This window comes from Sinocyclocheilus rhinocerous, unplaced genomic scaffold (assembly GCF_001515625.1).
Source record: "Sinocyclocheilus rhinocerous isolate Xijiao unplaced genomic scaffold, SAMN03320098_v1.1 scaffold1, whole genome shotgun sequence".
Taxonomy (NCBI): Eukaryota; Metazoa; Chordata; class Actinopteri; order Cypriniformes; family Cyprinidae; genus Sinocyclocheilus; species Sinocyclocheilus rhinocerous.
In genome coordinates this window covers 358,350-385,147 of record NW_015638974.1, presented here as the reverse complement: position 1 = coordinate 385,147, position 26,798 = coordinate 358,350, and the positions used below count along the sequence as shown (strand labels likewise).

Here is a 26,798-nt window from a genome sequence, read left to right as displayed (position 1 = left end):
CAAAAACAGAATCACTGAGTTGGAAAAAGGATCACCCCCCTCCTAAAAATGACTTGCACACAAAACCATTTGACTTTCAACTCTGATCAGCTGTGGTCATTTTGATTAGCTCAGCATGAAAAGAGCATTTCAGTCCTTGGTAGTGCAGCTGAAGCAAGCAATCAACTATGGGTGGCAAGACACTGTTAAATGATCTCCGGGATAAACAGTTGCAGGAATTTATGACAAAGAGTGGTCATTGTGTGCATTTGACAACAATATCACAAATTCTCCACAAATGTGGCTTGTATGAGAGGGTTGCAAGAAAAAAAGCCACTCCTCAAGAAAGGCCACATGCAGTCACGACTGACTGCCAGATGAGACTAAAATTGAATTATTTGGCCTCAACACCAAACGATATGTCTGGCGGAAATCCAAAACAGCTCACCATCCAAACAACAGCATTCCTACAGTAAAGAATGGAGGTGGCTCCCTTCCAACATGACAGTGACCCAAAGCACACAGTGGTTGAAGGAGAAAAAGGGGAATGTCCTTGCATGGCCTAGTCAGAGCCCAGACTCAAACCCCACTGAAAATCTGTGGAATGACTTGAAGACTGTAATACCAACATTGACAGATTCACATTAATTTTTTCAGATTGAACTGAAAGCAACACATATCAGACATTTTAACTTTGAAGGTGTTGCGAAACATGCAAGAAAGCAAGAATATCATTTTGCATAAATGTCATCACAGGCACTTTTTTCCAATCAGCCTGGGTTGGTATATAAAGTATAGCAAAGTAGCATCAAGTTTTACCTGTTGCCGAGTAATGCTAAGACTAAAAGCTGGATGATGTATATTTCCCCTCCCCTTTCAAAATGTTTTATAATCACTCTGCTCCAGTTCCACGCCAGGATTCCCTCTACTCAACACTCAAAGTCTCTTTCAAGGTGAGTCAGTTCACTCTCTGGGCATTTTGGGAAAACACTTATGTAGCTCAGTCATGCAAGTACAGCTCCTCTCTAACAGAATGGAAAATATCAAATTCTTAAGAAACTGCTTGCCAAACTTAAATTTCAAATCATAAATAAAATCTTACCCTCAAATGACATTAAAAAGCTGTATATTTTAGGTTGGTCTAGCTAATGCCTAAGCCTGATGTAGATTTGACGATAGTGGTCCTGACAGAAGCTGAGCGTAAGTTTCATGACTCCAACCACCATCAAACAGCAAGAACTGTTATCAAGATATGAATTAGCGAATTTGCTGTTTGATGATTGGCTCTTTTATTTGGAAGGCGGGACTTCCTTTTCAAGGGCCACTGTTTTCCCATTTATTCTAAGTTATATATATATATATATAAATATATATATATAAAATCACACACCACTCTGTTTCCACTCCACAGCACTTACATGCTTAGTCATGGTACACCATCAAGAAAGACCAACTGGGGCGATACAAAAGTGAAACTTCCCAGTGCTTTTGTACTACAGATCTTAGAATGCCGCTTGTCCAAACAGATTAACAAATAAAGTAATGTTGTGAATGGATATTTCTGTAAAACTGGATGTATGAGTCGGTGAGTAGGTGGGTGAGAACAAACCACTGTGTGTGTGTGTGTGTGTGTGTGATTACTGTCTGTGTGCAAGGCTCCTGACACCACGACAAATGAAACTGCTAAAAACATACACTCGCCCTCACCAACTGAAAAGAAGTATGACAAGTCTGAAAGGATCTGCATTGCTTTTGTGATACTGAAACACATAGTTTATTGTTGAAATGTCTGATTAAATGTCTGATCGTTGATAAATACTTTTGTAATATGTCAGATTAGTTCAACTCTGCAGTTCCTGTGAAATTTTCCTAACACAAAAGGTTTTCTTTCAGGTGACAATAGGTCAACCTAATGTGCTCATTCTTATCTGTTACTTGGTAGGTGGATATGCACAGTTGTGGTTACTGATTCAGTTAGACTGAAACTGATCAATAAAGAAAGTCATTTCAGAAGTCTTGTAGACATTGATTAACTGAATGTGTGTGTGTGTGTGTGTGTGTGCGCCTATTGCTCTGGCCTGAGGAAAGGTTTATAAAATAAGAGGTACAATGTGATGGATTGTAAGTACTCTATAAGCAGGCTACACAGCTTTTAAGGACAGAATTGCCGTTTTGTTATCATTTGGAGCATTTTAGATGAAAGCACTATTGTTTCCTTAGGGTTTCTGTGTCTTGTGATATTTATATGTTATTTTAACTGACCAATGTGCTGAAAAATTATTTTAATATTAAAAACATTGCATATATGGTCATTTCAGTTTAGTCAACACTAAACTTTATTAGAATTATTTAGAAATGGATGCAGCATAAAGTATTAATGATACAAAGTAACTTCTGTTGTGAAGAAAAAGTGACTTCCTGTGTGACTAACTCAGGTAGAAATGGAAAATATAAAATTTATTTTTACGTATTTGCTGTCAAAACTGAAATGGAAATGCACTTTGTCTTGATTGTTCCAAACTAGTTTTTTCAAAATGTTTTCAAAAACTTGTATTTGTGTAGTCTTGCATGCAGTACGTGCTTTTATTTCTACTTGATTCTATTCTGTTTGAATAGAATGAGTCAGTTCTTTGTCCAATAGTACAAAACTATACTGCTCACAGTGTCTTTACATCTCTAAAAGTCCTGTTTTCACCTGACACTGACTAAGATTTTGAACATTGTGAAGTTTTAATATAACCTTCTCTTCCAATTAAACTGAGCTGAAGTACAGAAAGCTTACCAACCAGTTAAAAATAGCTAATCAATTCAGACATGCTACATACATATCTAGGCTTTTCATTTGCATTGGTCTGACGTTCTCAATGATGGGTAATGCTGAGGAAAATCATGGTCTGTTAGTTTCAGGCATAACCAGTTCAAACTCTGCATCCATAACCTTAATTCTTAAACATGTCTTGAGTGTATTTGCAATGGAACTTTAAACAGCTGTGGATCATTTCTGCAGCATCAAACAGAATGACAAAAAACCCTAATGTACCTTGATAATGCTATTAGTTAGCATTCTCATTCATTTCAATGGGAGTTGCTTGGCTGGCGCATTCAGCCCCAAAAGTATACAACCTTGGATACTGCCGAATTTTATTTTATTATTTTATTTTAGCATAGCATAGCATAGCATAGCATGTACAATGTTGCTTCTAAATAAAAGCCAGGATTTTTTCTAATATTTTTTAGAGTAAACAGTATTTTCTTACTAAACAGTAAAATATCTTTATGGAAATAATTAAAAAAGCATATTTACAAAAAAATATTAACACATAAAAAATATTGTTTAAAATGCTAATGTTCAATTGACAACCAAATGTTTTCATGCAAATAGGAATCATGATTTTATTTATTCATATATTTTATTTTATTTTACTTTTTGTACAACATTGCTTCTAAATGCTACTTAAGTGTTAAATATCTTAATGGAAATGACTGAACAAGCTTAACGAAATTCAACAAAAATATTTATATATGATATAAACATTTTGATCCAAAGTGTAATTTCCAATAAATAACCAGACGCTTTTTCGGATGAGTATATCACTTGTGATAATATTTTTAAATTTTTTTTTTTAAATTTTTTTTTATTTTATTTCAGGATTTTTCTAAAATGTTTTGAGAAATTTCGTTTAAATTTATGGGTCACTGAATGTTTTGAAAATGCCTTTTCAAGAAATGCACCTACAAATAGCTCACTCATCTCTGCACATTAAACTGGGATTAGATAAAGTATTTTAATATTAAAAACATTTCAGCTTTATTGTAAACTTTCCACCAACAAATAAGACCATCTGAGTTTTTTTTTAATCTAGGTTAATCTATAACTATTAAAGACCCATTCAATGTGGTTGTCAGGGATGCCTGAAGAACACTCAAAAACGTTAAGAGAACGTTTCCCAGATAAGCCTGGCTGATTTGCTGATGGAAAATGATGTGTGTCTGCTGACAGGCTGCTTGAAGTAAAAGTATTTTAATATTAAAAACATTTCAGCTTTATTGTAAACTTTCCACCAACAAAAAATCTTATTATTATTTTTTTTTTTTCCTAGGTTAATCTACTTCTATTAAAGACCCATTTAAAGTGCTTGTCAACGATGCCTGAAGAACACTCAAAAACGTTAAGAGAACGTTTCCCAGATAAGCCTGGCTGATTTGCTGATGGAAAATGATGTGTGTCTGCTGACAGGCTGCTTGAAGTATAGTTGTTGGCTGTCATAGTGATGCTATCTCTTCACCAATCAAAGCGCAGGTAGGGGATGACAGGGAATTTATCTCTGTGTTAGAGAGCTCTATATCTCATGGCCTCAATTACAGCATAGAGTGTTAAGGCTTCATTCAGAGGAGTGTGTATGTATGTGTGTGTGTTTTTGATGGTGTAAAAGAGGAAGAAAGACATGAATCAACAGCAATACCCTGACAGCAAGCAGGGGGTTTTGAAGCCTTGATAGCGAGATCACACAGTAGCGATGTGTGTGTGTGTGTGTGTGTGTATGTGTGTGTCAGTGAAACGGAGACTGGAAAAGAAAGCTACAACATATTTAAAACGTGAGACGAAAATTTGACACTTTCAAATTATTGTTATTATGCATAAAAATAAAGCTCCATCTGATCTGCATCATTTCAAATGGAGGTTGCCAGGAAGGAAAAAATAATTTTGTTAATTAATATTTGTCTTTCTTTTCATTTAAAACGAGATACATTTACTTTAGAAGCAAAATTATGTAATAAAAATGCTTGTTTTCGGATAATATATCATGTTAGTGCATAGTTATGTTTCTTACCCCATTGGAAATCGTTTCTCAAGCTTTAAATAAATTTCTCTAAATTTTGTTTAAAAAAAAAAATGCCACTAAGGTCAGAAACATGATTCAATATATACTATCTAAAACCAAGTGCTATGCTAGTCTTTTTAGTATATCATTAATCTTATACATTTAATTAATCATATTTGTTTGAATTATGTTGATCTTCGTGCAATGGTGTGACTGTCCAGGTTAATATTCATTTAATATGTTACACTGTTACAAATACATAATTACTTACAATTATGTACATTTTTTTTTCTTTGTGATGTTGCTCCATCAAAAACTACTTCTCAATTCATAATGTGACATTACATAACATAACATGCAACATACTGCAATACAAAGTTCCAAATTTGTACTGCAAAAATTCTGCTTGAGAAGTACAACAATTAAGCTTTTTTTAGTTTAGAGTTTAGTAGGAAGTTTATTAAACATGTTAATATTTGAGGGGGGTGTTTGAAAGTTCCTAGTTTCCTATCATTTTCTTTTCTTTATGTGGGGGACGGTTTCGATAAGTTAAAGTGTTGGTCCTATCGGGTTTAAATCTAAACAGCTGACTTGAGTGCAACACAATGGATCCATAGACAACTGAGGAGCCTCAATTAGAATAACAAATACGAGCTGGGCTTCCCCTGTCACACACACACACAATACACACTCGTCACACACACAATTACCCTTTTACACACCGCACACACACATAGACATTCAGAGTATTCTCTCCGTCTCTCTCATTTACGATTTTCACACACATATTCCCCTCTGTCTTTCTCTCACAAACATACACCTTCTCTCTTTTTTTACTTTCTTCAGACTCTATAGGGAAGAAAACAATAGGTAGTAAATAATCAAATTAAACGCATGTTTTAGCAGAGAACTGCTGGGAGCTTTCAGCCCCATTAGCTCCAGAAAGGAAGGAGGGAGAGGGGAGAAATGGGAGGAATGGACAGGGAGGGAAACAGGGATGGAGAGGAGTGGTGGGAGAGCGAGAGGAAGGAACACTTGCCAGACCATCACATTTGGCCTAAATGAGGCATACACTAATGCTGCCTCTTCAGAGTATCTAAGAACTGTGTATGTGTGTGTGTTAGAGAGAGAGATTCTTTGGCTCCTGTCTGTATCAACTCATCAGACTTGCAGGCCATCCAACAGAAGCTCTCATCCTGCTTTAAATAGCTGTTTAACTTTGAGCGTGTGTATGTGTTTGCATGCCCATAGTGAGTGCTGGTTTGTTCTAATCAAATCACACAGTGTTCTAATTGTGCAGTGCACTCATGTTTGTTGTATTGCATTGTAAATATGTCTCTAATGACTTTCTAAGTTGTATTATCAATTTTAAAACCCTCTAATAATCAACCAAAACTGCACATCTCTTCATCCTGTGTAAAATCACATCAATCTCTTTACAGTAGTAGTTAATTCTGCAGTACAGTTTGGTCCACACTGTCCTGTTCCATTTTGATTTAAACCCTCAAACCGTTTTGATTTACGAAAAGCAGAACAGACAATCCTACTCATGGAAAGCAGACTGAGTGCTTCCAGTGAGCATTGGAATTAAATGCTAAAAGAAGAATGATGTTACGGTTTAAGTATCTAGAACTGGGGGAAACACAATCTGTCTTTTTAACAAACATATTCTTATTTTTCATTCACATCTGTCCCATAGCCCTCCTTGCTGTGGCTATGACTAATCTTGGAATTTTATTATTTGGAATGTTATTAGAGTCTGGAATAAAAGGAATTTAAAGCAAGCATGCTTGTTGAGGAAAGTTAAATGGTCCAATTATACGCCACCACACTGGCATAAATCCACCAGGGGCAATGTGTTTGTCTCAGAAATATTATGGATCATACTTTTTTACATTTTAGATGTTTGCTATATTGTAATAAATAAATAAATAAATACATAAAACTGGCAGCTGTAACAACCATTACAAGATGTGACTAGTTTCTGTATGTCATTTGAATGATATAATGTCAATAAATCAACATCTTTCGGATACTTAAATATGTTACAGTACTGATAATAACACAGGTCGTACAACAGAACAGTGGCTTAAAATTCAAAGTTGGCCTCTTCTGAAACACAAAACACCATCATGGTGAGACATAACAATAAACAAAGTATACACACTAAGCATAAATATATGCATTTAGCATAAACACTCTGTTTTCCTTAAAACTGATTAAAATATGTTTTAACTTTTATAAAAATCCAAACAAATGTGATGGCCCATGAAGGGAATTCTGGGAAACATAATTTTAACAATAGTTTACCATAAAATGCCTGAAACATAAGTGACACATTCTCTATAATTATAAGGTAATTACTACTTACATCTTCTTCTTTTTTTCTCTCTTTTTTTTACAATATTTATAAGACAGATTTAACAATTTACATTAAAATTACATGTATTGTCTTTTAAAATACAATAACATTTTACAGTATATGGTATGGTAACTTAATCAGTTAACATGTTTTTACTCTAGCATTGTTACATTTTTTTCTGTTAAAATTACTAATTTTTTTTTTTCAAACACTAAGTAACGCAAATTTTTATTAAGTATAGACTTAATGTCTTATTATTTTGCGGAGCTGCTTGTAGGTGTACATGATTAATTTAAATAATACTACCATACTGTTATTACAAAAAAAACATGAATAAACTGAGGAATTAATTAGTAATTAGGCATACCGTAATAAAAAAAATAGTATTCAGCGTTTGTCACACTTTCCATATAATATCGTACTGCTTATCATACCATTACATTACATATGCTACCATAATAAAAAGTGCCAATCACTCAGCATCTCTCTCTCTCTCTCTCTCTCTCTCTCTGTAGGTGAGCTAAAGCGCACAGAGCGGCAGCGGCACTATTCAGTCACTGGTGACCGTGGAGGGGTGTCGTATGTCTCAGCGCTCCTCTCTGGATATTCTCTTCAGTTCGTCTTTTGAGCGCTCCTCCTGTCTCCAGTCCTGTCTCTCCTCCTGTCTCCCCCCGCGCGCTCCTTTAATCCGTGTCGCAGCGAGAGAAAGGGAGAAAGGGGAAGAGGGCGCGGAGAGAATAGCGAACCGGTCCCCGCATCATTCCAGATGGCTGCCTCTGAATCAGTGAATGAGATTGGGCTCTCGGGTTCAGAGCCGTAAGGAGCTGGTGTTCCGGAGAGAGGCGGCTTTGGTGTGACGGCTTCGCGCTCAGCAGTGCCTCAGGTTCGGTTTAAGGTAAGGTCTCGTCGGCTGGAGAAAGCAAAAGTGCGGTTTATTTTGAGTTAGGTTTAGTGTTGTAACTTTGTACCGAATGGGGTGCTGAACGTCTTTTCGTGCGAGAGATTTAGAGATGCGCTGTGCTGGAATGTCACGTTACCGGTATCTGACGTTTAATTTTTTTCTCGCGTTGCCTTTTACGGTCTTTTACTTTATTATCATTTCATCATATTTCATCAGTTCTTTAAGCGTGACTAATAACGGTCTCCGGTTTAGTTTTTGAAGAACAATATACCGATAACACAAGCACATGTGTATGTTTGTTTGTCACCATTGTATATCAGTGTCTTGGGTTGAATGAAAAGTATTTGAAAAAAAAATCTGATTTTTTAAATTTGTTTTTTTCCTAGCTTACAGAGCATCATGACTTTTGTTCGCCTTTTGTTTGTTTCTTTTTTATTAAATGTTAGACTTTCGTTTTCTCTTTTTGGTTTAGACATTACCTCAGGTTATTATTTGCGTAAAATTGTTCATATTAAACAGCAACTGTAGCTTGTTTAGGCTTTTAATCCAAATTTCTTAATGTATTTAGTCTGTTGAACATGAGAGGACCGAGCCAAGAATGTATGAGATACAATATTATTTTTAATGTAAGTTAAAATAGGCAAAAGATCTCGTCCTTTGCGATGTTTTCCGACTCAAAGAATGCGCCGCCTCGCGGGGAAACACGCACACACGCGCGCGCAAACACGTTGGTTTGACTATTTTAGTAAGGACAGCTCACACAGACGCAGTGTTTTTATAAGGAGGTGGGTGGTATTTACTAAACATAACCCGTACATAAGTCTGCTGACGTTAGATGTATATAAAAATGATATACATGAGTCGATATATGAGCCTTTTAAATTGTGAGCACCACTTCAAATGTTTCACTCTGCTTTTAAAAGTATTAGCAAGTATTAGGCTAATCTGCAGGTGGGACAGACTGCACTAAACTCCCTGATTATTCAGGTTTCAATAAACATGGTAGAATAGTAAAGTATTAATACACACTCCCAAAAATAATCGTGATTTGAAATAGAGTGTCATGTAAATGGCTAGAATGTCAAAATCTCTAATAATCCACTCTCTAAGTAAACCTTTATCTTAAATGCAGAAGGACACTGTTTTGGTAATCTCAGTTTTCTCGCGTTATGAAATTCATCCTGCACCTCGGTCTCACATTCCCACCTTCTTGAATTCCCCTGTGATGTTCTTGCACAGCGCTGTAATCTGTTATTTCGATCTTGTTTAATTCATGTCCCTTTAATTACGTACTCTGATATCACACCAACCGTGGCATGCACATAGTCACACACACACATAAACAGAGAGTGCACAAGTGCACTTGTTGTATGTACTAAATGTATTAGTTTAGAAAGAGTCATTGCATTTAATGAGAATATATCCCATCATTTATTTTCTCACAAACCATCCACGATGTATTTGCCCCAACCTATGTTAGGCTGTCTACAAGAGGAAAAAGAAAGTGTACACTTTAGCCGCCATCTCTTTTTCTGCAGAAGCAACTTTGAAGACAAAATGCGGTCGAGCAGATTACCTGATGCACAAAAAGTACATGTGTGACAGTTGATTCCCATTAGACAAATGATGAATTTCTCCCTTAGAGCCACCCTTAGGCTCCTATTGGCTCATCCTCCAACTTCCTATTTATATGTGGCCAATCACACACTCCTCCCGGGTAGTGTTGGCCACAGCTGGTGAAGTGTTGATAGAAAACAACCTGAAGGCTGACGGCTGTATTGCCCCTCAAGAGCATCCATACACACCCTTGATGAACACTTTTGTGACAGAAAAACACACACAGACACACACATCTCAGAACTACTTAAAGTTGTGCTAAAACATGAATTTGCTTCCTGTCTTCTCTCCAGGTTTGTTGGGGGTCAGGAGAAATCTTAGGACATGGAGGGTCGCTAGTTGGATGCTGATTCGTTTTGGGAACAGCTGGTGACGTAGGTTGAGCATTGTGCCACATTTTCAACTAAAAACTTTTTCAGTGGCCTGTCTTGCAAGTGAATTTGCCAGTTTTGTGAGATGGTCACATGACTGCAGCATGATTACCAAAAAAGCCAATTCTCAGCTTTAGCTTAATCAGCGAACAATCAGAGATTCCCACCCACACATGTGTGCCGTTTGCCATGAATCTGGCCACCAAGCTGCGGAGGAATCTGAGGAGACTGGTCATCCTCCTCGCCACCTTCTGTATGGTCAGCGTATTAGTCTCCGCCTACTACCTTTACACAGGCTCCACCCAAGAACTGGACCTCGCGGACAGCGCCGTAGGTCTAGACTGTGCCGACCTCCGGGTGCTCCCTTTCCGACAGTCAGAGCCTCGGACGCCTAAACCGATCGATCCGTCACGTAAGGATCCGGTGGTGTTGGTGTTTATAGAGAGCCAGTATTCTCAGCTGGGACAGGACATCATCGCCATTTTAGAATCCAACCAATTCCGTTACCACACCGAAATTGCGCCGGGAAAAGGAGACATCCCGCCTCTAACGCACAAAGGTCGTGGACGCTATGCACTGGTCATCTACGAGAACCTTCTCAAGTATGTTGGGATGGACGCATGGAACCGTGACCTGCTGGATAAATACTGTGCCGAATACAGTGTTGGCGTCATTGCCTTTCACCGTGCAAGTGAAAACTCCCAGCCTGCACTGCAGCTGAGGGGTTTCCCTTTGACATTGCGAACAAATGTTGCACTTCGAGACTGCTGCGTAAACCCCCGCTCACCTCTGCTTTACATAACACGGGCGGAAGTGGATCGAGGCCATTTACCAGGAGAGGACTGGACTGTGTTTCAGTTCAACCATTCCACGTATGAACCAGTCCTGTTGGCAAAAACTCAGCCCAGTGAGAGTGGGGCAGTCCAGGTGATCCCAGGTCCCCAGGGTCTCCATGCTACCGTCGTGCAGGACTTGGGCCTGTATGATGGGGTGCAGCGTGTGCTATTTGGACATGGGCTGAGCTACTGGTTACACAGACTTATACTAGTGGATGCCATCGCTTATCTCACAGGCAAGAAGCTGTCACGATCTCTGGAACGCTACATCCTGGTTTATATATATATATATATAATGTTATATATATATAAATGTTATATAAAATATATATAAAAGTTAAATAAAAATAAATTTTCTAAAAAATTATAATTAGCACATTTAAATGGTGTCATGATATAATGCATCAACAGAGACATTGTACATTCTACACACACATCTACCGTAAAATTATTTCCAATCTGTTCCAAGTAATCAGCAAAGACAAAACAAAGACTACTAGCTGAGCTCTAATTAGCTGTGTGCGATTTTTGAAGTAGGATTTGGTTGATATTTAGTCTGAGTTTCCCTTCGCAGGTGTTCACATCTGATTTACTAAATGTGAATGTTTTTGTGTGGACAAGAAGGGGATGTTGTGTGTGTGTGTGTCACTGAATTGGAATGGGTGTTTGAGTTGGCCTCAGTCAGTATAAAGAGGTTATTTAGAGGAACAAGAGCAGTAAAATGGTGTTCATTCTCTCTTTCACACACTCATTCATAATCTCGTTCCCACGTTTGGCCCCTCTCTGAGGCTGTTCAACAGATTGAAGGGCCGTTCACACTCCATTGTGAGATGACTTCATGACTTCCAGAGCTTTCAGTTTCAAGTGCATGCACACAAGTGTATATAAATGGGGCATTATGCTACAATTAGAAATGGATACACTGTCAAATATGTAAAAGAACACTTCACCTAAAAACAAAAATTCTGTCATAATTTACTGATTTGTTTCCAAACCTGTATGATGTTATTTATTTAGTTTTTGGGGAGCTTAAGGTAGATTTAGATTAGTTTGTAGTGAACTGTCAAAGGACAGAAAACCATACAAGTAGTCAATGCAATTTCTACAAGTCTTCTCAAGCTAGGCTTTTGTGAGAAACTAAAAACTAAAATGAAATGAATTAAAATGTAATACCCAGTTGGAGAAATTCAGTACGATGGCAGTATATTGTCATTCACTTTAACTCTTAACAAAGCATTTAAAGAGTGTCACCAAAAAAGTAAATGCATAATTTTCCAAATGCTCCAAATGGTTTTGTTGAAAAACAACTCAATATTTAAGTAACTGTACAGTAAAATTCTGGCAGCCGCCATTGATCTGCTGTGCGCCATGCATCATGACACTCTCCCGTCCAATAGGTGGCAGAAATGCAACATTCTTTTTCTACTTCTGTTTTTTTTTATGGCAGGGCCTGTCCCAAATCCCACACTTGCCATCTTGGCCACTTGAGAGCATGTGCATGTGACAGAAAAGTAGGTGCACAAAACTGTCCCAGGTCTGAAAATGGCAAAGCTCTGTGCCCTTAACGCACCTAAATCCGAGGCTAAGCGTATTCCATCATCCATCACATTCAGGAACTCACGTGCCCCGAAATCGCAAGATGTTGAGAAAAACTTTGCAGTGTAAGTTAATTTAATTAGATATCACAATTTGTGTAAAGTGTTGCTCATTTTATTGCTACAAAGATGCGTATGTGTATTTTGTAAAATGTTTGCAAGTACTTTGTATCACTTTTTAGCACCACAATTAAATTGTGTCATTCACAGTCAGGGACTACTGATCAGAAATTTAGAAGTTTATTTTAAAGTGCAAAGTATTATATATACAAAGTCTGTAAATAAAGCTTTTTAAAAACTTGCAATTGTGATTAACCCATTGGTTAATTTGAAGGAAATAAGTAGATAAGTGTTCAAGTGCAAAGACAGCAAGTGTGGGTATTGGGACAGACGTGCAGTTGTCAAATGGAGCACAATGATTTTACTGTAACCCTTTTGGGTGAACTACTCCTGCCATCTACAGACTCGCATACCCTCTTTTTTGTTGTTTTTAGCAACCCTTTCTTAACTAAAATGTACTACACACATCTTTTATGAAACGCATTAATTGATCATTTTATTGATAACAGTTTCCATACCATATCTCTTCTGTCTGACTAACCAGAAACTTTAGTCATTTGTTATGCGGTTTTACAACATTTAAATGGATGTATTGAGAAGTACAAATTGGGTATATTCATATTTCTGTGGTGTGTCCATAAATATTTAATTAGAGTGATTATAAATGAGGTGCCTAACATTCACACATCTTTGTCACATTATAATATATTCAACCTATGGCGCATTCTTCATGGTTCCTCCTTATGGGTCATTTCCTTGTTAACTGTCCCTCGGTTTCAAACAAACAGACTCTATAAACAGTGTGATACCATTATACCTAGCGTGGGTATACATTTAATTTCCGAATCTAATGTTCTCTGAGAAAGGTTAGTGGCTAAGCACGTGACACCTCCCCAGATGTTGCTAGCTAAGAATGTGCACTGTCAAATTCTTCCCGATTGGTCTGAGCTAATTTAGACCTGGCAAATGAGCCAGCGGTAAGATGGAGGTTCTGGAGGGGGTGCTCAGGGAGAGAATTAGAGCTAGTCGCTCTGGAGCATGGCTGGAAATGTCAGCGGAAAATTCCCGGAGGATTCTGGGGAAAAACAAGGCGTGTAGTGATGGGGGAGAGAAGAGAGAAGTGGGAAGGCTTTGATCCACCAGCCATTGTTTTTAGCCACTGTTACTGCTGGTTATAGAGAAGCCTCTGACTGTTTATGGCTGGCTGTCAGAATCCAGAACAGGTGCGTGTGTTTGTGCGTGTGTGAGGAAAGGCCGATACTAAGCCAGTGGAATGAAATGGCGGATAACAGCTAATCAATGGAAACCCATGGTTCTTAACTGGTGGGTTGCGATCCAAAAATGGGACACAAGTCTGTTCTGATAGGGTCATGAGTGAAAAAACAGTGCTAAATACTAAAAATAAAGTGCAAACAATCATATAATCACATATAGTTAGACTAATGACCTTATAAGAGAGGGAAAAAAACATCCATGTATTGGTAGAAATTGCTTGGTAGAAAGTAGCCAACATGTCCTCATTCTCATAAACTAGGTAAAAAAAGATAAAAACAAAATACATCCAGACTGTGTTAAATATGTGTTCACTTAAATTGAATATAAACATGCGTTTTGGATATTTGTTCTGGGTCCTAAAGCAAAACCAGTTGAGAGCCACTGGTTTGTAAAATATCGCCTAAATTCTTGGTCTCCATTAGATTACTGTAACAATCATACAGCAGATACTTTTTGACTTTTAGAATAGAATAGGCTTATGCCATGTATTTGTTGAGAGTATAAAGATGAGAGAGAGAAAACAAGAGCGAGAGTGAGAGAGAAAGGAACCCTGTGTGCTCTAGATGTAGGTGTTGTAGATTAGAATGTCACTTTTAGTGACTGGTTGCCATATCTCCCATCAGCCCATGGGGCAGGCTGAAAAAACAGGGGACACCAGTGATAAATGACTCGATGCACACTTGCACACACTCACAAACACAAATGGGATTTACCCTCACTTTACGTGAATGTGTGTGCGTGTGGATGTATGTGTGGGTTCCCCAAGCAGAGATTCTGCTGAAATTGCAGTTAAAGTGACCTTGTGTTGGTGATTGTGTAACAGGTCATTTCAGCACAGCTGTGTGTATGAGAAACTTTGATTTTGTATGGTTGTATGCAGGGCCGTCGCTAGTCTGGTGACGATTATAGGGGCCCATGGCTGTGGGGGCCCCCCGGAGACCAGCATGAAATACGCTCAGGATAGTTGATGGGTCAATGCTATGCATCATCATGCAAGCTCATAATTTGCACGTGTTTTTATTTAAACCTTGCCAATTAAAACATTCAAGAGATTTTAAAGCATTCAAACACAATGCGAAAGAACTCAACTGAGTACTCGTGCGCTGCGTTCAGTGCGCACACAAAGAGTTGCGTCTCTCAGACGAGCGGACACCAAATTGAGTTCTCCTTTGCTTCTTCTTGCAATTGAACGAACAAATACACTTCATCAATTTAAACATTCAAGCACAAAAGATGTGAAAGAGCTTAATTCAGCACCCGCGCACACAGAGTGCCGCGTCTCACAGTCCTTGAACACCAAATTGAGTTTTGCCTCTTCTTCCGCTTGAACGGACAAATATATACAAAATTATGTCGAAATACCTGTCTTGGCAGGTATCTTCAAAAAACTGTTAATTATGTCTTAAGAAAGAAATCGGATGTGTATCCTTATATTGGATGCCTTGTCTCTTGTCTCTTAAAGTGGCCTTTTAATTAATTTAATAATGCATCTTTGCTGAATAAAAGTACTAATTGCTTTAAAAAACACCTTGCTGACCCCAAACTTTTTAATGGTTGTGTGAATTGCCACATATTTTATGATTATTTTTACTGTTCACTTTTTCAAAAACAGATTTGACAGTCACTGGCGTTGTGGTTTTGTATGCTTGCATAATTTGACATCAAGCATTGATAGCATTAATGCTCATTTATATCAAGTATGGTGCTGAAAGCAAAAAGCAACCAATAAAAAAGACTAAAAACGGCTATCATCTGCTCAGCTGCATTTTGTGATGGACACTTATTTCCTGTTAGCTTTAGTTCATTAAGGTGACTCAAACTATCCATTTCAGTGAAGAGATTCAATGATTCATTTTCACCATCACTCAAAAATGTTCACTGAAGTCCCTGAGTAGCATTTTTCATGTATTTAAAATATTGTAGGCAAATACATATATATATAAATAAATATTGCAGGTTATTGTTTTGGAAAACCATGGAATGACTTAATTATTTTTAACTGGATTTTGATTGTATTTGACATCTTGCATGAATCCTAATTGGCTGCAAAGGCTGTTTGGTTGAAATGATGGTTTCTCTGAAACAAATCACTCTTTTCATTTCAAAGCAAATGCATAAATATTGAGATGTTACTGTTAGCAATATCTTGCTGCCTTAATACACTTACAGCAGGTAATTGTGTGTGTGTGTGTGTGTGAGTCTGCATGGTTAGTATGATTCTTGGCTTTGAAACAGCATATAGATGAGGATTAAAGACAAAGCTGCCACTTCTTCAACTGCACACTGACTTCAACATGTACTGTAAGACAGAACCACAGCGAACAGAATCACAATATCAAAGCTATACCTGCACACATTCAGAGACAGAGAGCAGAATCAAAGTGACTCCTGAAGCCTCCCTCTCACACGCCAGCTCATACATACACACAAATATGGGTTAGAAAACAAGGGAAATGAGAGAGAAGAACAGAACAGCCACTCATTTCCGTTACAGACACTTCAGAAGAGAGAAAAAGTGATTTAAGGGAGTTAAAGAAATAGTTTACCCAAAAAAATGGAAAAAAAAATGCTGAAAATGTACTCACCATCAGGCCATCCAAGATGTAGATGAGTTTGTTTCTTCATCAGATTTGGAGAAATGTAGCATTGCATCACTTGCTCACCAATGGATGCTTTGCAGTGAATGGGTGCTGTCAGAATGAGAGTCCAAACAGCTGATAAAAACATCACAATAATCCACACCACTCCAGACCATCAATTAATGTCTTGTGAAGTGAAAAGCTGCATGTTTGTAAGAAACAAATCCATCATCCATTGGTGAGCAAGTAATCTAATGCTAAATTTCTCAATGTAAATGTAAAGCTACTCTACCAACTGCCTTTTACTTGATTAAGGGCAGATTTTTCTGATGTGCATCAGTCTTTACAAACTGTTGCACAGAAAAAAAACCCCAGCGGAAAATATGTATGGCCTTATAGTCATAGCACATTCTGGCCTAAAGTGCTCATTGTATCAACCGGTACCTTGTTAACATGACTTCTCTTCCCTGTGGACTGATAAAAAAAAATCCTGTGAGCCCTTACTCCCGGAAGTTGTCAGATTAGACCTTGCCAGATTGAGCAAGTGCTTTCCAGTTTTGTGTGCAATATGCGTCTAACTGTGGGCGGTTCATGCTGTCTGTGAATAAGACTAGCTTAAATGTAGAAGTAACAATTTTTGGTTATAGTTATGCTACATATTTAATTGTATTTGTTCAGTGATGAATTCTGATATTTTGACACATTTTGAAATCTTAATGTTTGGTATTATCAGTGCATAACCTTGCAGTGAGAAAAATATACAACAATGGCTGCAGCCAATGATGGAGAGAAGGTGAAGGAATTGGTAATAATATTTTCTTTTGCCATTTTTCTTCTCTCCTTTTTTTGCCTTTGCGCAGACTGTGTGGCGCAATTGTACTTTGGGTGACCTGATTCGAGTACCAGATTGTGGTTCTTTCCAATCCCATCCCCCTCTTTCCCACTTTGCTTCATGTCCAATCTTAGTCCACTCTAAATAATGGCAAAAAAAAGGCCAAAAAATGAGTGCACACACTTAGACAGTCACTTGTTTCTTAGACTACATTTCTGGCAAAGTCCCAAATTCAGTGGCAATTTCTCTTTTCTTGTGTATATTTTGGTAGGTAAACAGACTCTGCCGGACAGGAAAACCTCTAGGTCAGAGATTTTGTAATTTGTGCACCCCGTCCAAGCTTGATTGTGTAGTGTGCTCTCTGCTTTTCTAACAAGACGACAGACTGAAAGAATGTTTTATAATGCGAGCAGTGCAGTGATTTTGGTAGTTTGAAAGTCATGGGAACCTGACACTTTTAGAGCAGATTGAAACTGAAGCATCAGTCCGATGTTAAATCTGAGCTTCAGGAGGTCAAATACAGACCAACCAGAGAAAAACTCACACAACAGACCTATTTTCAGAAAGTATTGATCCAATGATATTTCTGGTCTGAGTAAGATGGAGCTGGTGTATGTGTGTTTCCATTAAAGGGCGTCGGAGGTTGCTAAGCAGCTGTCTTCATTTTCAGCCGCACACTCACGTCAACAACACACTCACACATGTGTGTGTCCTCTCGCACTTGACACATTATGAGCTGTGTTGGGGAAGCTACTTGCCAAGCTGCATATAATTTAAAGTATAGACAAGCTACCCTTTAGAAAAATTGTTTACAAATAACAAAAAGTAGCTAACTACATTGAAGAAAAGGCAATGCTATCTTTAGCTTATATAATTATTGCATATGACATTAAAAAGACCTAAAAATGACCGTGAATTTAACGGTAAAAGACTGTAAAAATGCTACAGTAAAAACCTGTTAAATGGTTAACGGTAAATTCCCCTACTATATACGGTGAAAAACTGTATTGGACATTACATGTATTGGACATTAATTTTACGGTAGTATACCGTTTTTGGAAGTGAAAAATACCGTATAATTTACAGTGAATAACCGTAAATTGACATTCCCAGAATTCCCTGCGTTATATTTCAAATTTGATGTTTTTTTGTTGAAATAACTATGTTTCTTCTTAGTTTTTTTCTTATCAGTTTTGTATATTAGGGTTGTGTGTTAGACCTAATGTTGTTAAATGAATGTTTTTTGCATTATTTCAGTTTCATGTGTGTTACCATGATGGTGTTTGGTGTTTGTGTGAATGACACTGTGCACCTTCTTTATATGTTATTATTTAAAAGCTGCTTGTGATGGGCTTTGGTTCATCATGTGACTTTCTCATCACCACCTGCATTTGGTGGTTATCAGTGTATTGCAAAGGTACAAAACAGATTTCAGTACTTAAATAGGTTGGTATATTAACATTATATCAGTTAATGAAATTGCGGTATTTAACTGTAAATTTAAGTTAAAACCGTAACCCCCTAAAACGTTGCTACCATATTTTTTACGGTAAAATTCCGGCAACCACAGCTGCCGGTTTTTTACCGTAAATTTTACGGAATTTTTTTTAGTGTGATTTTATCATGTTTAACAAAAAATAAGGATATCAATTAGGGCATCAACCTTAGTACATTAATACACATAAATTTACACTTGTTCTGAACTTGTAATTTAAAAACATAATGATTTATGAATATTCATTATGAAAAATGAATATTTAACTGGATATTTTTTAATTACTATATAAAAGAAGATGTGCAATTCCAGTTGAATCAATGAATGATTTTTTTTGCCAAAAAGAAAAAAAAATTCTGAAAGAAACTGACTCACTAAAATAAATCAGACTTACAATTTGTGTTGTAGAGTGCATCCTGGTGGTGGGAATTATTTTTTTTTTAACTATTTCAAAGAGTACACAAATCATTCTTGTAATTTTGATAAAACCAGCCAGCTGACATATTTAATTCAACACAATCTGTAAGAACAATGTTAAATATATTGCAAGCAAAAACAGTTTGATAGCATAAAAACATATATGAACACAGCTCTGACTTGATAGGGTAGGTTATAGATTAGTTAAACCTTTTCTGTTCTGATAAGATGCCAGTGTAAATATACAGTACATGGACAAAGAAAGCGAGCCAGCTTAAATTTTTTGAGAAGAGTGTTGCTGTGACAACAATATGTTTGGCAAAACATATATGAACACAGCTCTGACTTGATAGGGTAGGTTATAGATTAGTTAAACCTTTTCTGTTCTGATAAGATGCCAGTGTAAATATACAGTACATGGACAGAGAAAGAGAGACAGAAATAGGGTGGTGAGAAGAGTGTTGCTGTGACAACAATATGTTTGGCATTTGTGTGGGATTTTTTTGTTGTTGCCAACCTTACTTCTCTTTCCACTTTTATTTTTGTCCCTCTTATTCCCCCCTTTGCTGTTTTTATACAAATACACATCTACCAGCTTTAGCAATCACCCCTGTTTTTAACCTGCTTAAAAAAAAAGACAATGCTCATCCTCTCTGTGTCTGTATCATTGCTCATGTAACTTCTAATCCAGATCTTACCCAAAAAAGAGCCTGGAAGTGCTTTGTACATTTAGAGCGGATGTGTTAAAGTCATGTTGTAGAGGTGCCCCTGTGTCAGCGAGAAAGATACACATTATGCAAAGCTGTCGTTTCCACTCCATCTCAGCTCAGATGGAGTGTTTTCTGTTGCAGCGATAAAAAGTTACATTAAAATCATTCATCCACCTACATCTGTGAACTCAATATAATAGTAAGAGCATCAGAGTCATGTCCATTCAAACTGAGTGGGCACGTGCCTCTTCAGATTTCTGAGCCAAGTGGATTTTGAATGCAACTTCCAAAGGCTAAAAACAATATTTGCATATTTGATAAGTAAATTTCTTGTTTATTGTAGCTTCAAAAAGTATGCAGAGTAGCTGATTTAAAAAAAAAAAATTCTATCACATATGTTCCATGAAAATCATATGTCAGATCTTCTGGTTTTCATAAGGACATGCATGTAATCACTGTATGTAGTAGGGGTGTAATGGTACACAAAAATGATGAAGTCATGGTTCGATATGTTTTTGGTACAGCAGAAAGTAAAAGTTGTTTCTTTGTTTGTTTGTTTTAAACAAAAGTTTGCTGAACAGACTATGCCTTTGTTAAAAAAAAGTGTCATTGCTGCTGCAAAACACTCTTCGTACTGCAGTTTATGGTGCTGTTCTAAATGGGGGAAGAAATGTAAAGTGCTTCTATGTTTGGATGCAAAATATTTTAGGAAAAGTATGTTTTAAGTATATTTTATAAGTAAGTATATTTTAGACAGAATTATTGCGCTGCCATTCTGTTGCACTCCATCAGTTTGATATCCCTGAATAGTGCTATTGCTGAGATCAATACATGTAAAGATGTAAAGTATAAATAAATAAAATAATAAACTACTGTTCAGACTATAGTCACATGATATCTTACAGTCAAGTGTTTTTGGACCTTTTAACTTTCAGTATGCGGCAGCTCTTAAAGAAATAACAGCCAAAATAACCTAATAGCCAACTGCTGTGATGTCTATTAATCAAAGGACAAAGAAAAAAGAGGGAAAAATAACTTTTATAGCTTTAAGGATTCATCTATATTTAATTTAGAATTTAGTGTTTGATAACTTCCATTTCAATTTCTGTATATTTCTGCTGAAGGGCACAGGTAAATCTATTAATCAAAGGACAAAGAAAAAAGAGGGAAAAATAACTTTTATAGCTTTAAGGATTCATCTATATTTAATTTAGAATTTAGTGTTTGATAACTTCCATTTCAATTTCTGTATATTTCTGCTGAAGGGCACAGGTAAATATGACATTTATTATAATGGGTTTATATGAAGATTGTTTTAAGTTTACTTAAATTAGAAGTTATTTTTTTAAGTCTAATAAATGTTAAAATTAGCTCTCAATTATACTGTAATGTTGATGTAAAGTATAAATAAATAAAATAATAAACTACTGTTCAGACTCACATGATATCTTACAGTCAAGTGTTTTTGGACCTTTTAACTTTCAGTATGTTTTAGTGTACAGGAAAAAAATTTGTAACAGAAAAATATTCTACTTTGTGAGCCCCCATGCGCCCCCTTGAGGAAGACCACTTTTGGTCCCACAGGAAGCAGTCCAATATCACACACAACCCAACATGATTTAGATGGCTCTTTATCCCACTGTATTCTTCTGCCCCTCATGACATCAGTATTTAACATGTTGTGTATATAAAAGTGGTGTCAAAATTAGAGCGTTAACGCAGGCGATTAATTTTTTCAGTTTAATGCGTTAAAAATATTTAACGCAATTAACACAGGGGTGGGGTTAGGGTTGGCCACCCCACTCACAGCTGCTGCTTCTGTCACTTTTTCTCTTGACAAGAAGTGCATTTATTCAGTCGCAGAACGACTGAGAACGGGAGACGTTTCAGACGCGCGCTCCACTTCACTTCAGCGCCAGGCGTGAGTCATTGGTTTCATTGGCCTTCAGTCATAAAAAAGATGCCATTAAACAAATATTAAAAAATATACTGTCTTTATGTTGTTTGTACATTAATTTGAAGATTGAGTGTGAAATTGTTGCAATATAAAAAACTTTAATGTTAGGTGGGATTAATCGCGATTAATTTCAGAAAAATGTGCGATTAATTAGTTAATTTTTTAATCGATTGACAGCACTAGTATATAACAGTGTTATCAAAAATAAAACATGCACAAACACACACACACAGTAAAAAAAACTGACATAAAAGTAGTATTTTTCCTCCAGTAATCTAAGAATGAGGCTTCACTGAGGTAGATTAATAGGCATGTATGTGCACATGCTCTTTTTTCTCATGGCCTCAGGAATAAGCAATGATTTCATGTCCAATAAATATTACACGTGGAGCCTTTCCCAGTTCCCCTAGTGCACACACACACATGTACACATATGCACATAGTCTGCCTTTGAAAAGCAGATTTGATCCACAACAGACCATGCTGAGCTTTATGGCCTCAGAAAGTCATTAAACACAAGCCTAACATGAAATACCTGAGGTAAACTAGGATGGATGGATGGATGACAGACAGAAAGATAGATAGATAGATAGATAGATAGATAGATAGATGGATGGATGGCTGGATGGATGACAGACAGACAGACAGACAGACAGATAGATAGATAGATAGATAGACGGACGGACAGATGACAGACAGACAGACAGACAGACGGATGGAAGGATGGATGACAGACAGATAGACAGACAGACAGATAGATAGATAGATAGATGGATGGATGACGGACGGACGGACGGACGGACGGACGGACGGACGGACAGACAGATAGATAGATAGATATAGATTAGTTGGTTTGTCAGTTCAGTATTTAAGGAACATGTTGCTAACAAAACTCTAGAAATGGCTGTCTCTGTCTTTCTTTGTCCCTCTCTCTCTGTCGTTCTCTGGGGGCATGTTCGTCTTCTTGCCTGCCCAGATGTCTTCAGCTATTTGTCAGCATTTCAACAGGTCCCCTCCTCCTTCCCTCCACCACTTTCACTCTTTTTTCCCTCCTTCCCTCTCTCTCTATCTCTCCCCTGTGAGGAATCGATCAGTGCTTTCAGGTCATTAACATGCATCTCTGTCACTCTATCTTCTCCCTGATCGGCCCTCAATGTTAGCAGAGAGACACGAGAAGAGAGGAGAGATAAAGAAACATTCAGATGAAAGAGTGAGGGATAAGAAGAGATCATGTAAAAACCCAAAAGAGGACAGTGAGTTTGAAGGGAAAAAGATATAAAGAACAAGTGATGAACACACACTGGTCTTGATACGGATGTGTGTTTTTTAACCCTCGCCAGAGGCTCGTCTATATACAGTATGTGTCTGTAATAAATTGAAGCACAGCTTTGGTTGCGGTTTTTAAACATAATTTGCTCACTCTGCAGTCTAATAAAAGCCAGTCAATCTGATTAACTCTGGTGATCTGTCCCTTTCTCCCCATCACTGTTCTTTTATGGGGATTTAAACACTGAACTTACTGATAAACTTACTGTTATGATTAAATTTGATTGTAGTTTTGGGGAAACGTTTGGAATAATATTATGTGCTCAACAGGAGCCTGTGAAATTAAGAAAGCACTTACATATCACTTTGACACACTGTCTCTGTTAACCTTTCGTTGCACAATGAGTAAAATCCACTGATCAGTAATAGAGGATTTGAGCAATGAGCAATCCAGTCATTCAGTGGAAAAAACTTTGTAAACACATTGTGCATATACGATAACAGCGTTCAATATGAAGGGGTGACTTAGAATTCGTGGCCTTACTGTATGTCTCACATGGGACGAAGAGGATTAAGTAAGTAGTAAGACTTATAATTCACATTTGTTAATGAGTAAACATTTCAAACATTTAATCTAAATTAATTCTATTTTATTTGGAGTTCTTTAAATTTCTATGTTGCCTAGAAGGAATTTGTGTGGCAGTGTAATGGTTATGAATGTAACAAAGGCTCGATTGGTATTCACATGTTTTTATCATCTATTATTAAATATCTACCTTTTAGTATTTACTTAACATTTACTAAAATAAAAAATTCAATTTTCATTAGTTTCTGTCATGTAGCAGTGTTTGACATTCAGCAATGGCAAAGAGTTTGATTAATTTCTTTCCATTGTCACATAGTGTTGTCTCCAGGGAAAGAAGTCCCTTAATATTACTTTTCAAAAAACTTTTTTTTTTTAATAAAACTCTCTAACATTATATTAATGAAGTCTATTTTATGCAAGAATATTGATCTTTTATTTAAACATTGCCTTCAGTTAAAGACAATTCTGCAAAAAGTCTTATAAAAACGGTCCATTTATACTGCACACCTGTATTGAGCAAGTGAATTATACATCTCTCCATTACGTCTTAAGGGTACTGATTAAATTTCTGTGGAGCAAAAGTCAGTAGAATGCACCTTCCTTGAAGAAACCGTATCATTGTACGCTCTGATTACTTTGTCTGATTACTAGCTCGGTGGATCGGAGCGTATGGGGTTACTAATGAGGCTGAAGCTGATTAATGAATTTAAATTAGTGATTCTACCACTTCAGTCCATCCAAGGCATTTTAGGTCAACCAAAGACAATAAGTTTAAAACTGAGCTTAATTGTGTGCGGCCTCTATTCGAAGTTGGCAAAGATGTAGCTTCTGAGAGTGGAAATTAAGCTTTTGTGTATGTGTGTGTTTCCTGGAAGCTTCCAATGCCACTAGTATCCAGACACATCTAGGGTATAGTTTTAATAAAGCTCAAATAATCTTCAGTTTACACATCTGTTAAGCTACATTTAAACTAGTGCGTGTTCGTTTTAAAACGCATAGCTCAGACAGAATCATGATTTCTATTTATTTTCCACTGATTTACTGATGAGCATTAGCAGCTTCCAGCGCTGTCTGCTTGTGTTCTCTCTTCCATGATCGCTGCTCTGACTCAGAGTCAGAGGTAATAACAAATTTAATTTCAGCAACATTACATGGTCAAAACACACATTAGACGGCAATCGGAAGTTATTACAAACACTCGATGGTGGTTTAAAGTGAGTTTTGATTAAAAGCGGGATATAAATCTTATTTGTTGTCTTATGTAGCATGATGCTACAGTTTGCATGAATGGTCACATAACACGCGCTTTCGGTCGTGTAACGTTAGTATGAATGGACATCTGCATATGATCGGAACACCTCCACGTAGCTCCCGCGCTACTCTCCATTGGAAATGAATGACTGAATGACCGGTCTGTCGCTTGTCGTTTGCCGGAGATAGTGGAAAGCCGGCTTGAGACGCAGTGGAAACGCCAGTGTGACGAGGATCGTTTTCATTTTAAAACATAAACGCACCGGTGTAAATGTAGCCTTACATCTAAGGGGGCTGGGACGCATTCACACTACAGCCTCACGTGTGCGCCACATCTCTGAGTGTAACCGGTGTAAACTAGTAGGTGTGTTCGACTTGACACGGACTGACTGTGCAGTGCAGACTGATTGGTGTATTACAGTACCACGAGAGCTAAAGAGAGCAGACTGCTCCGTGCGCTTTCGAATCGCTCTCGCGGATGTCAAACACTGATCGATCTGCGCCGCACCTCTTCTAGTCGAACACACCGGCTAGTGCTGCAGGCTTATTGGCTCACTGACGCTGATGAGATTAACCCCTTAGGTATCGAAATTTGGTACCGAACGACGAGACGTTTTTATATACTCGATGGTATCGTGGCATTTCGGTCGGTGCCTAAAAAGTATCGAACTCGATACCCAGTCCTAGACATAGCATCTGGATAAGTGCAGGCCACAAAAGTGAAGAAAATCGTAATCTTGGCAGAAACACCCATTGCTAGTGGCTGATGTTGGTATACACAAGTTTCAAATATTTGTTGATGTATATTTTATATATATACTTCCCTTATGCACTTGGGGTATGTAAGAAATTTTTTTTTAATTATGCAGAAATATGTTTTATGGCATTTTTGATTTGTATAAAATAAAGCTCATCCAGAGTGTTGCGTAATAACAATCTATAACCCTATCATTTATTGAAGCAGCATATTTTTAACATGAATATTGCTAAAAAAAAAAAAAAATTTTTTTAATTCTTTTGTGGTTACTTTTTTAACCTCCTGAGACCCTGCATCCTCATATGAGGACATTATATTTTGGTGAATTTCTCTGAGACTGTACATGCCACAGTTTTAAGTCTGGATGTCCTGTACAGAGCACATGCAGGGCTTTTCAGAGATACTAAATGTTTGGATGTTTCACCATGACCACTCCCTCTCCTTGGTCTTCAAAAATGCCTGATATTAATTTAGTGACACTCTTATGGAAATATGATAATATTTTGTAATTCTCATTTAAATCTGACTAATTTTTAAGCTGTGTGTCATAACTCAACATCTCAGGAAAATGTTATGGGGTTTCAAATCAAAATATGACTTTCTGTTACGAAACAGGACGTTGCTTTTATACATGTCCTCATATGAGGACACCGGGACTAAAAGCATGTTTATTACGCATTTTGGGAGACACAACAAATGAATAGGGAAATAAATTATATTTCAATATTCCTATAAAATATTATATATTATTATAAAAATCTTGTCAATTATTACTCCCATTTTACACTTCTTTTTTTCATTACATGTTGCCCCAAAAACACATTAATATGCAAATTAGATTTTGTTTATAGATACATTATATATAATGAGAAAACCTGTTTATGGCCATTTTACACACATTTTGCATAAAGAAAAATGGCATATCAAATCATTCTGTTATAACATAGTTGAGAATCATCTTTATTACGTATTTGATCCAAAATAACCTGATGGAGGGAACGGAGACGTCACGTCGGTGACCGACGAATTGGGATATCACTTCGATAGACCAATCCACTTTGAGTGTAAACTAAATGAGCCAATGCACATTGGCATGCAATTATTGCATCCAGCTGCCGCTGATCACAGC

At 37.1% G+C, this 26,798-nt stretch overlaps 1 protein-coding gene across 1 annotated transcript in view; it reads left to right on the top strand.

Moving 5' to 3' along the window:
* The first annotated feature begins 10,227 nt into the window (after window positions 1-10,227).
* The window catches only part of ndst3 (N-deacetylase/N-sulfotransferase (heparan glucosaminyl) 3), a 55,438-nt gene continuing 38,867 nt past the window's right edge, over window positions 10,228-26,798 (top strand). The window contains exon 1 of the mRNA XM_016565826.1: window positions 10,228-11,163. Coding sequence (XP_016421312.1) covers window positions 10,243-11,163 — 921 coding nt within the window. The 5' untranslated portion in view covers window positions 10,228-10,242. The remainder of the gene's footprint in view (window positions 11,164-26,798) is intronic.